General features: G+C 48.8%; 3 protein-coding genes across 23 annotated transcripts in view; 2 read left to right on the top strand and 1 right to left on the bottom strand.

The window, feature by feature from the left end:
- Positions 1 to 12,677, bottom strand: part of GIPR (gastric inhibitory polypeptide receptor) — a 309,157-nt gene that overhangs the window by 101,436 nt on the left and 195,044 nt on the right. The gene's annotated exons all lie outside the window — the stretch shown is intronic.
- GPR4 (G protein-coupled receptor 4) overlaps positions 1 to 12,677 on the top strand; it is a 228,422-nt gene that overhangs the window by 91,387 nt on the left and 124,358 nt on the right. The window lies entirely within an intron of this gene.
- EML2 (EMAP like 2) overlaps positions 9,499 to 12,677 on the top strand; it is a 56,220-nt gene continuing 53,041 nt past the window's right edge. Inside the window, exons 1-2 of one of the 3 annotated variants that reach the window (XM_068250101.1) lie at positions 9,499 to 9,708; positions 9,919 to 10,092. In XM_068250101.1, the coding sequence (XP_068106202.1) occupies positions 9,642 to 9,708; positions 9,919 to 10,092 (241 nt within the window). In that variant the 5' untranslated portion in view covers positions 9,499 to 9,641. Of the gene's footprint in view, positions 9,709 to 9,906; positions 10,093 to 12,677 lie in introns of all 3 variants that reach the window. The other 2 variants (XM_068250099.1, XM_068250102.1) reach the window with 2 other exon arrangements.

The following is a 12,677-nucleotide window of genomic DNA, read 5'->3' as shown; positions in this document are numbered from 1 at the left end:
GCCACTCTGTGTACACGGCTCAGCCAGACTATATAGCATTGTGTGTACTGCCACTGTGCACCTTGCTCAGCCACGCTATATATAGCATTGTGTTTTCTGACACTCTGTGTACACGGCTTAGCCTGACTATATAGCATTGTGTGTACTGCCACTGTGCACCTCGCTCAGCCACGCTATATATAGCATTGTGTTTACTGCCACTCTGTGTACACCGCTCAGCCAGACTATATACCATTGTTTACTGACACTCTGTGTACACCGCTCAGCCAGACTATATAGCATTGCGTACTCTGCCAGTCAGTCTGTATATTGCTGGGATCAGTAATACTCCACTCACCGCCAACCACTATATGAGCTCACCATGAGTTCCTCAGAGACCTCCGCTGTGAGCAGCACTCCCAACAACAGCAACAGCCAACGCCCCACGCAAGCTATAACATCCACCCCAGCAGCCAGTGGTCAGCAGCAGCCCTCTCCGGAGGAGAATGTTGTGTCCATCGGTCCGTCGCCAGAACGATTAATGAGGGCTGCCATTGAGGAGATGATGGGGCCTGATGTGGAGGAGGAGGTCTGGCTCAGGCCAGCATCCCAAGTTAATGTTGAGGACGATGAGGGGTCTGTGTCTGGGGATGTTGGGGTGGCAGAGGTGGTGGGTGGGTCAGACTCAGGAGAAGAGTTGTATGATGAGGATGATGATCGGGACCATCTGTATGTGCCTCAAAGTCCGACCCCGGAAAACATGTTGTATCGTGTGTTTAGGTACTAAAATCTGTGCTCCCACTTCCCAGTACTGCCCGCAGTGCCCGGGTCCACGGATCCATATAATTTTTTGGGCAGCACTATCAAACTTTGGTACTATGAGTGAGTTGCCATGGTCCTTCTGTGCTGCCTGTCACACTCACCGTCTGTCTGCAGATGGATTGTTCAACAAAGCTACGCCATCTGACATGTAGTCCTGGACCTTGACCATCTTCTCCAGGCGATTGGTGTTGGAGGACGTGGAACTGCCCGATTGCTGTTCTGTGGGCTGCTGCATGGGTGTCAGAAAATGTTCCCACTCCAAGGACACTGCCAATACCATTCCCTTTTCGGCACTAGCAGCAGCTTGTGTTCTTTGCTGCCCTCCTGGTCCTCCTGGGTTTGCTGAAGTCAGTCTGTCGGCGTACAACTGGCTAGAGAAGGAGGAGGATGTCAATCTCCTCTCTAAAGTCTCCATCATCAAGGGCCTGCTGGAATTGTTCCATTTTTGACCTGTCTGACACTTTCTTCAATCAGTTTTTTAACATTGTGTTTGTATAAACTGGGTATAAACCCAGTAATTGGTGTTGTCCAGATTCCAGAATAATGAATAATAATGAATAGTGAATAATGCGCGGGCCGCGTTCAATGCAGTCTAGCATGAATTGAGCCATGTGTGCCAGAGAGTCCTGCCAGACTCCTCTGTCTTCATGTTCTTGTAAGCGTTGTGATTGTTGTGATGCACCATATTCGTCACCAGCATCACTTTCTTCCTCTTCTGCTGTCCTTTCCCGCTAAATTGTGGAAGTCCAACGTGCACCGCTCTGTCCCTCGGCAGTGGGGGCATCCACTTCCTGCTCCAACTCCAGCTGTTCCTCGTCCTGTTCTTTGTCATAGCTGGGACCAGCGTTTCCTGAGGCAGGTTGCCTGATGTTGGTATCATCACGCTGATCGTTTTCATCTTCAGAATCCCCCACTTGCATCATGCCAGCGGTTTCCATCTTCAACATTGATTTCTTCAGTAAACACAGCAGTGGTATTATAATGCTGACTGTAGAGTTGTCACTGCTCAGTCACGCAACGTGGATTGCTCAAAATTTTGGAGGACTTGGCAGAGATCCAACATGGTGGCCCAATCAGATCCACAGAAGCTTGGTAGCTACTAGCTGCTGGAATGCGCCTCGGCACTGCGCAAAAGCGTGCTAGCATGTGCAGCGTAGAATTCCAGCGCGTAGGCAGGGACATCACCCAGCGAGCGATGGTGCGCTAGATTGAAGCGCTCCTGCATCTCTTGGTGAGTCCTTCAGAAGCGGTACTGGACTTTTAACAATGTTTGTTTTTTTTTCCTTCAACAGAAGATCTGCCACGTTGGAGTGAGGAGGACGCCGCCAACCCCGACACCAAGCTGAACCCCGGCGAACTCCAAGCAGAGGATCTTCAGGAACCCTCAAGGCTTTGAGCAAGCTGAGGAGGATCAGCAGTCCCGACGAGACCTCTCCTCATATGCGACTGAGTGCAGTGGAGCTCCCCAGAACAACCTCTCAGTTGTCACTTTGTCACTGGTCACTTTGTCATTTTGTCACTTTGTCAGTTGTCACTTTGTCATTTTGTCACTTGTCACTTCTCACTTTGTCATTTTGTCACTTGTCACTTCTCACTTTGTCATTTTGTCACTTTGTCACTGGTCACTTTGTCACTTGGTCACTTGTCCAGATGATCTCGGTACACCTCCTGAGATTCAAATTCCTGCACACATTGCTCTGGGATTTGGGTGTGATGAATGATGCATCTAACTGGCCACCGGAGGCAATTAAGGCCTTCAAAACATTGAAAGCAGCTTTCTGTTCCGCCCCCATTTTGCGTCATGTTGAGTTGTTGACGTCATGTTCATCCTCGGCCTCGCCTTGCATTTCAGTGCGAGGTGCATTTTCCACAGAAAAAGGTTGTGAATCCGGGCACAACATTTGTGGCTGTTCCATTGACCTTTCACAGGTAGAAGATTGTGGGGGTGGGAATAGCTCCTCCAAATAGCCCATTGTGTCCTGAAAACTACTCATTGCATTGCTTTGCGCACACATTTTTTTGTCCTCATGCAAGGCCTGAGTTGCACCAGAAAGCGTGGCCTTCTCCTCCTGCGCCTCCTCCTGTTCCATCACGTCTGCTGCTGCTGGGTTAGCGTTGACGCCCGGTCCCTGTTTATTGAACCTCTTATCTTTATTACATTTATGACTGCATGGCGGTAAAAAGCATGCTATCCGCACGCTTCTTGTCCTCATGCAAGGCCTGGGTTGTTGTGTCTTAAAAAGCATGGCCTTCTCCTCCTGCGCCTGCTCCTGTTCCATCACGTGTGCTGCTGCTGCTGGGTTAGCGTTACCGGTCCCTTTTCCTGGAACCTCTTCTCTGTATTACATTTATGACTGCATGGCGACAAAAAGCATGTTACCTGTGCAAAGAAACATGACATTTTCCACATTTAAAAGACAGTTTTTCCTTTGAAACTTTACAATCAATTTTCTCAAAAACTATAAGCTCTTTTTCAAATATTTTTTTTCCTCTTGTACCCACTCCCAAGGTGCACATACCCTGCTAATTTGGGGTATGTAGCATGTAAGGAAGCTTTACAAAGCACGAAAGTTCGGGTCCCCATTGACTTCCATTATGTTCGGAGTTCGGCGCGAACACCCGAACATCGCGGCGATGTTCGGCGAACGTTCGCGAACCCAAACATCTAGGTGTTCGCCCAACACTAGCGTTTTTCCAGCAAAAGTGCAGGGGCGTAGCAATAGGGGATGCAGAGGTTGTGACTGCTCAAGTCTAAAGGTAGCCATACACTGGTCGATTTGCCATTAGATTCGACCAACAGATAGATCCCCCTCTGATCGAATCTGATCAGAGAGGGATCGTATGGCTGACTTTACTGCAAACAGATTGTGAATCGATTTCAGCCTGAGACCGACCACAATCTGTGGAGCTGCCGCTGCTGCCGCCCCCCCCCCCCTGCATACATTACCTGTTCCGCCGGCGCGTCCCCCTGTCTTCTTCTCCGCTCCGGGCTCCGGACCGTTCCTGCAGCTACTGAACTTCCTGTCCAGGGGAAGTTTAAACAGTAGAGGGCGCTCTACTGTTTAAACTTCCTAGCGGGACAGGAAGTTCTGTGTAGCTGCAGAAACGGTCCGGAACCCAGCGCGGAAAGAAGACAGCGGGGACGACAGGAGTTGCGCCGGCGGAAAAGGTAATGTATTGCAGCTGTATTGCGTCGGTCGTCGGGCATTTGAACGCCGCTATCGACGCACTCCCGACCCGCTGGCGATCGAGAGAAATCTTCCGCACGGACGGATCGACGGGAACGATCGATTTCGGATGGAAATCGATCGTTCTGTCAGCGGTGTGCGCGGCGATTTCACAGCCGATTCGATCACTGTGATCGAATCGGCCGTATATCGGCGGGAAAATCGTTAGGTGTATGGGCCCCTTAACTGGACGCGTATCCGCGTACTGTATTTAAGCGGCAGGTGCGCGCACATGCAATATTTCCCCAAACCAATCACAGGGCCTTTAACCACCCTGGCACTACAATTATTGCAGCCATGCGGCCACGGGTGGCTTTTTTTTTTTAAAGGTAATTTTTTTTAGTGTAGCTAGAACTAGGCTAGCTACACTCTCCCCCCAAGTCCCCTGGCACTGTGTCCCCCCCCCCCCCCCCCCTCCGCTCGCGTTATTTACCTGGCCGAGATCCCGCGATGGCCGAGACTTCCGCCATAGCTTCAGGCGTTGCTATGGCGACGATCGGACATGACGTCTGACGTCATGCGCAGTTCCGAACGCCGCCATAGCGACCCCTGGAGTCTATGGAGAGGCTGCACCAGTGCGGACTCTGGGGGGGGGGGGTAAGCAAAAACAGCGGCAATCGGGGGGATCAGAGCGGGCCGGCGGCAATCGGAAAGTGATGTAGGTAGCCAAGTGCTAGCTACACCCCCTCTGAAAATTTGGTGCAGAAAGACCCTCCAGGGGCTGAGCAATCCACCACGACAGAGATGGACTAGCTGAGCTCGTCATTACTGCTAAGGTGGTCAATGAATGGACATGACCCCGATCAGGGGCCATGTCCATTCATAATAAAAAACGTGAATGAAAGTTAAAGAGAACCCAAGGTGTTTTTTTTTAAATCTTAAGAGGATACAGAGGCATGTTCTATGCACAATCACATGCCTCTGTGCCTCTCTATTGCCACTGCTAGTCCCTCCGCAGGCCTGCTGCAGGGGGGCACAGCAGACCCCGGGGGAGGGGGGGGGGCTAGCAGTGGTAATAAAGAGGTACAGAGGCATGTGATTGTGCACAGAACATGCCTCTGTATCCTCTTAAAGGATAACTGAAGTGAGAGGAATATAGGGGCTGCCATATTTATTTCCTTTTATGCAATACCAGATGCCTGGCAGTCCTGCTGATCCTCTGCCTCCAATACTTTTGGCAAAGGCCCCTGAACAAGCATGCAGCAGATCAGGTGTCTAAACTGGGGGAATCTATACCTGGCTTCCTATACAGGGGGCACCTATACCTGGCTTCCTATACAGGGGGCACCTATACCTGACTACCAACCTACCTATACTCGGGGTAGTTTTTTTTTTTTGGGGGGGGGAAGGGTTGCACCGCAGCTTCAAGGCGTGGTGCAAATTGTCGGGTGCTTTGCGATCATTCCAAATCGGGATAAGGGGGGGGGGGGGGAGGGCGGCGCATCCTCACAAGTTTGTCTCGTGCAGCAACAAGTCTAGAACCGGTCCTGGAAATAAGATTCTTCATGATTTACTCTCATCACACATCTGTGTCCCTCTCATCACAGAGCGGTTTATATGACTCTGGACCTGTTTTCTTGCACACAACACGGAATAATCTGGCACATGAAATGTTAATGGGGTGCCAGGAGAAGGAATGGGGGAGGGGGGAGCAGTGCCAGGCAAAGCAGCTCCTCCACCCATGAGACCAGCGGATGAGAGGAGATGAGGCAAACGACGACAGAGAATGCAGGGAGGAGAGTAACAGGGAAAATAGAATTATACCGGTATAAATAGCAACAAAAAATACAAAATACAATGCAGGATTTAAAGCTCCTAATTACATGCAAAGTCAAAAAATGCAGCTTTTAATTACAAAAAGTGGATCGCAGCCATTTTGCCTAACGCAATGAGCACCGCGATAACAAGTAAATAGCGGTGGTCATTTTCCACTGGCGTGATTTGGATTTGTTTTTTTTCCTGCCTCTGCCTCTGAAGAATCAGCTGTTTCAAAAGCCGTGAAACGTGCGTTAGGTCAGGTTGCGACGTCAAAGGGAGTCCCGATCCACCCCTCAGCGCTGCCTTCCACTGATCATCCTCACTGCATATACCTACCTGTTGTTCACTGTGCACCCACCTACCTACGTGAGCGCACGCAGTGTCACACTGCCTGTCCGGTACCTGTCTGTGTGTGACAGGTGCACCTGTGTGACTGCACATTGTATTAGTCAAGTCAGTGCATACCTTTCACTTCATCCCCCCCAATATGGACAAAACAAAAGGCAGAGGCAGGCCACCTGGCAGGTCTGTTCGAGGTTGCGCTGTCGTGATTTCGTGCGGCCCTCGACCAAAGTACAGTATTCAGAAGAAGGCACGTGCCATCAACCCCCAATATTGTCCGGACGTAGTTGACTATTTAACACAGAACACCTCATCTTCCTCAGCTTCCGCATGGAAGCGTGACATATCTTCCTCCTCCTGCTCTGATTCTGGCACGCCACTTAACACTTAGTCGGCCGCCACCACCAAAGTGCTATCACCCCATGGCTCAGCGGTGTGGAAATTTGTGTGTGTGTCTGCCTCAGATGAGAGTAATGCCATTTGTACTCTCTGCCACCGAAAATTGAGCCGTGGAAAGACCAAGACCCGTGTAGGGACAACTACCTTACGAAGGCACATGATTACAAAGCAAAAACTGCAATGGAATGACCACCTGAGGAAAAGCAGCACACAAAAGCAAAGTCACACACCGCAGTGGAAGATACCAGGCCGCAATTTTTTCTCAAAAAAGGCGATACCTAAACTGTACCGTGATGTTGAAAGGCAAGTGGTAACATCTCTGGCACACAGCGTTGGGTCAAGGGTCCATCTGACCACGGATGCCTGGTTTGCAAAGCACGCTCAGGCCTGCCCGAAGACTAATTCAGTCCCCACACACAGCATCTCTGCCTGCACGCCATGTGACTGCCTGCCCCAAGACTAAGTCGCTCCCCACACAGCATCTCTGCCCGCAGGCCGGTTGACTGCCTTCTCCGTCACCACCAACAGGGTCCAGGACTCCAGGTGGATTCCTGAATTTTTAAGGCCGCTATAATAATTTTTCTGGTGCGTGTACATGCCTGCCTAATTTTTCTGGCTGCACTGCAGCTGCAACAACAAAACATAGGGCATGTACATGTGCCAATTCCTCTTCGTGATCATTACCTTGCCGCGGTGAAGGGGCTTGCGTATCACAATGAAGCAATGAGTGACGGCTATATGAGTGTGTCGGGGTGTTACACCCAAGATAATAAGGTCGTTGCTTCATTGTGGACAGACCAAATTTGATCAGCTGGACAGTCACTGTACTGTCATTCAGCTACCTCAGCCCGGCGACCATATGGGCTGGAAAGCCGCCATCACCTGCACTCTCGTCATGGTGCACACCAGTCCAGCACGGCCGTCACTACACAAGTGGCTGTTTGCAGTGCGTTACACAGCGAGTTTGGTGTGTCAGTGTGAAGCAGTACTCTAATTACACTCCCTGATTGATGTATACCCATGCAAGATGTTTTAAAGCACGTTAGGCCTGCAATTTAGCATTCAATGTGATTTCTGCCCTTAAAACGCTGCTTTGCGTCCAATCCAGATTTTTCCCCGGGACTTTTGGCATGTATCCCACTCCGCCATGCCCCCCTCCAGGTGTTAGACCCCTTGAAACATCTTTCCCATCACTTTTGTGGCCTGCATAAATGTTTCTAGTTTTCAAAGTTCGCCTTCCCATTGAAGTCTATTGCGGTTCGCGAAAGTTCGCGCGAACCGAACTTTCGTGGACGTTTGCGAACCGAAAATCGGAGGTTCAGGCCATCGCTAGTGGTGATTCCACACGTGAGCTATACATTATCAATGCACACAGAAATTATTTTCATATATATGTTAGAAAAGCGCACAGGGATGAATTAATTACATATACACACAAAGGTGTGATGAGTATACACATCTAAAGCATATATTATATCTGCACCCAAAGGCGTGACGACTATATAAACGTAAAGCATATATTATATAGGCACACAAAGATGTAATGAGTATACACATGTAAAGCATATCTTATATCTGCACAAAGGCGTGATGCGTGTATACTGTACATGTACACAGACAAACACAGAACATTTATATCGCGCTTTTCTCCTGGCGGACTCAAAGCGCCAATGTAAAGCATATAATATACAGACACACAAAGGCGAGATGAGTATACACATGTAAAGCATATATTATATAGGCACACAAAGGCGTGATGAGTATACACATGTACAGCATATATTATATAGGCACACAAAGACATGATGAGTATACACATGTACAGCATATATTATATAGGCACACAAAGACATGATGAGTATACACATGTACAGCATATAATATATAGGCACACAAAGGCGTAATGAGTATACACATATACAGCATATATTATATAGGCACACAAAGACATGATGAGTATACACAGGTAAAGCATATATTACCGTATATAGGCACACAAATGCGTGATGAGTATACACATATACAGCATATATTATATAGGCACACAAAGACATGATGAGTATACACATATACAGCATATATTATATAGGCACACAAAGACATGATGAGTATACACAGGTAAAGCATATATTATATAGGCACACAAAGGCGTGATGAGTATACACATGTACAGCATATATTATATCTGCACACAAAGGCATGATGAGTATACACATATACAGCATATATTATATAGGCACACAAAGACATGATGAGTATACACATATACAGCATATATTATATAGGCACACAAAGGCGTGATGAGTATACACATGTAAAGCATATATTATATAGGCACACAAATGCGTGATGAGTATACACATATACAGCATATATTATATAGGCACACAAAGACATGATGAGTATACACATATACAGCATATATTATATAGGCACACAAAGGCAGGATGAGTATACACATGTAAAGCATATATTATATAGGCACACAAATACATTATGAGTATACACATGTACAGTATATAATATGTAGGCACACATAGGTGTGATTAATATACACGTTTACTGTTTACATTACATATGCACACAAAGTAAGGTATACATTGTATAGACATTTAGTGGAATGATGATTACATGTGTGAGCTGTATATTTTACAGTATATACACATATAAATGTGAAAAGTATAAATGTACATAAAGTATTCACATGTGTGAGCGATGTAAAGAAAGGCATAACAAAGACACATGGCAGGTATATATTATGCATGCAGAAAGAGGCATGATGCACACACACACACACGTGTGAGATACATGCACACAGAAGCGTGAGAATGACACACACGGGCTATTGATGATATAGCACAGAGAGGCGTGATGATTGCACACATGTGATGTACACATTATATATGCACACGGAGGCGTGGTCTGCAGTGACGGAATTGGGGGTAGCAGCACAGTAGAAGATGCTGCAGGAAGCAGTTACCATGGTGACCAGATAGAGAAGGAGGGATGTGAGAACAGAGGGAGAGAAAGGAGCCAAGAAAAAAAAAAAAAAAAAAAGGAGATACAATACAGGCATCGCCAGGGAACATCGTGTCACAGAAGACGACGGCCGGAATGTCAGAATCGGGGGCTGGGGGCAGCTCTGTCTATGACACCAGCTCGCTGCTGCAGTATTGCAATGGTGAGTACAGGCAGCAGGGATGGATGGATGGGAGGGTGGGTGCTCCGTGTGACAGGCTGCGGCTGGGAGCCGGCCAGGGTGGTACAGCCTGGTACCCCCCAGTCTCTGGCTGCTGCTGGGGGAGGGGCGGTGTATATATATCTATATCTATCTATAGACGACGAGCCCTCCAGACACCCCGCTGTCTCTAATCTCCAGATTGCACCCTAGATGATGGCTTGTCGGGCCCCAGCGCCATGGATACCGACGATCGCATCTCCAACCTGGAGCAGAGGCTACAGTTACAGGAGGACGAGATGCAGGTGCTGCGCGCTGCCCTGAGTGACGCCCTCCGGAGGCTGCGCGTCTGTGAGGAGCGGGGCGACCCCCTGCGGGGCAGGCAAGGTAAGGTCCACCTGCATGACCTGTATATAACAGAGGTACTCCCATGACTCAGAGAGAGGTGATTGTCCTACCAGACACTAGGGGCACGCTTCAAGTCACAACAATTCTCAGCCAATGCCTTCTTCAGTCACATCAGGCACAGTAAGGTCAACATAGATGACCTGTATATAACAGAGGTACTCCCATGGCTGAGAGAGAGCTGACTGTCTTCCCAGACACTAGGGGCACACTTCCAACCACAACAGACACAACAATTCTCATCCAATACCTTCTTCAGTCACATCAGCTACATGATCTGTATATAATAGAGGTACTCCCATGGCTGAGAGAGAGCTGACTGTCCTCCCAGACACTAGGGGCACACTTCCAACCACAACAGACACAACAATTCTCATCCAATGCCTTCTTCAGTCACATCAGCTACATGATCTGTATATGATAGAGGTACTCCCATTGCTGACAGAGAGCTGACTGTCCTCCCAGACACTAGGGGCACACTTCCAGTCACAACAGTTCTCAGCCAATGCCTTCTTCAGTCACATCAGGCAAGGTAAGGTCCACCTAGATGACCTGTACATAACAGAGGTACTCCCATGGCTGAGCGAGGTGATTGTCCTACCAGACACTAGGGGCACCCTTCCAGTCACAACAATTCTCAGCCAATGCCTTCTTCAGTCACATCAGGCATAAGGCCCACCTAGATGACCTGTACATAACAGAGGTACTCCCATGGCTGAGCGAGGTGATTGTCCTACCAGACACTAGGGGCACAATTGCAGTCACAACAATTCTCAGCCAATGCCTTCTTCAGTCACGTCAGCTACATGACTTGTATATAACAGAGGTACTCCCATGGCTGAGAGAGAGCTGACTGTCCTCCCAGACACTAGAGGCACACTTCCAGTCACAACAATTCTCAGCCAATGCCTTCTTCAGTCACATCAGGCACAGTAAGGTCCACCTAGATGACCTGTACATAACAGAGGTACTCCCATGGCTGAGAGAGAGCTGACTGTCCTCCCAGACACTAGAGGCACACTTCCAGTCACAACAATTCTCAGCCAATGCCTTCTTCAGTCACATCAGGCACAGTAAGGTCCACCTAGATGACCTGTACATAACAGAGGTACTCCCATGGCTGAGAGAGAGCTGACTGTCCTCCCAGACACCAGAGGCACACTTCCAACCACAACAAATGCAACAATTCTCAGCCAATGCTTCAGAAATGTTTCCTTTTATAGGCCACAAAAAGTGTTGATGAACTTTAGAAAAATCCATACAATGCTGTGATCTAAATGGCGAGAGTTGATGAACCGACATTTCATTGCTATTTTATGGTGTCTGGCACTAATTGTCATTCAATAGCGATCAACACTTTTGCTAGCCAACCGTTGTTCTATATTCAGAGCGACTGCAGGAATGCGATGCCAATCACCCATACACAATGCAATTCCATCAATCTGTGCTGAATGATAATGGCAGTGGACTATAAGAACAATAGTGTGAAGGCTATTGTGTTTGGCCACAAGGGATGCTGGGACTTGTAGTGTAAGACAGCAGGGTGTGCTGGGACTAGTAGTGCAGGAGACTAGACTGACGTGCAGGTGGCTGAGCTAAACAGTAAAATGGGATTTGTAGTGCAAGAAGCCAGATTGCAGGGTATGCTGGGATTTGTAGTGTAGGGGGCTGAATTACATAATATACTTGAATTTGTAGTGCTGGAGGTTGGGCTCCAGGGTATGCGAAGACTTGTAACATTAGAGGCTGGGCTGCAGGGTATGCTGAGATATGTGTTGTTGGAGGATGGGCTGCAGGGTATGCTGGGACTTGTAGCATTGGAGGATGGGCTGCAGGGTGTGCTGGGACTTGTAGTGTTGGAGGCCGGGCTGCATGGTATCTTGGGACTTGTAGCATTGGAGACAGGGCAGCAGGGCATGCTGGGACGTGTAGCATTGGAAACTGATCTTCGGACTATGCTGGTACTTGTAGCGTTGGAGACTGGGCTGCAGGGTATGCTGGGACTCGTAACCTTGGAGCCTGGGCTGCAGGGTATTCTGGGACTTTTAGCATTGGAGGCTAAGCTGCAGTGTATTCTGGGACTTGAAGCATTGGAGGCTAGGCTGCAGGGTATGCTGGGCCTGGGACTTGTAGCGTTGGAGGCTGGGCTGCAGGGTATGCTGGGGCCTGTGGCATTGGAGACTGGGCTGCTGGGTATGCTGGGTCTTGTAGCGTTGGAGGCTGGGCTGCTGGGTATGCTGGGTCTTGTAACTTTGAAGGATGGGCTGCAGGGTATGCTGGGACTTGTAGCGTTGGAGGCTGGGCTGCAAGGTATGCTGGGACATGTAGCATTGGAGGCTGGGCTGCTGGGTATGCTGGGACTTGTAGCGTTGGAGGATGGGCTGCAGGATATGCTGGGACTTGTAGCATTGGAGGATGGCTGCAGGGTATGCTGGGACTTGTAGCATTGGAGGATGGCTGCAGGGTATGCTGGGACTTGTAGCATTGGAAACTGGGCTGCTGGGACTTGTAGCATTGGAGGCTGGGCTGCAAGGTATGCTGGGACTTGTAGCATTGGAGGCTGGGCT

Source organism: Hyperolius riggenbachi, chromosome 8 (assembly GCF_040937935.1).
Source record: "Hyperolius riggenbachi isolate aHypRig1 chromosome 8, aHypRig1.pri, whole genome shotgun sequence".
In the NCBI taxonomy this organism is placed as follows: Eukaryota; Metazoa; Chordata; class Amphibia; order Anura; family Hyperoliidae; genus Hyperolius; species Hyperolius riggenbachi.
This window is presented reverse-complemented; position numbering and strand designations above follow the sequence as displayed.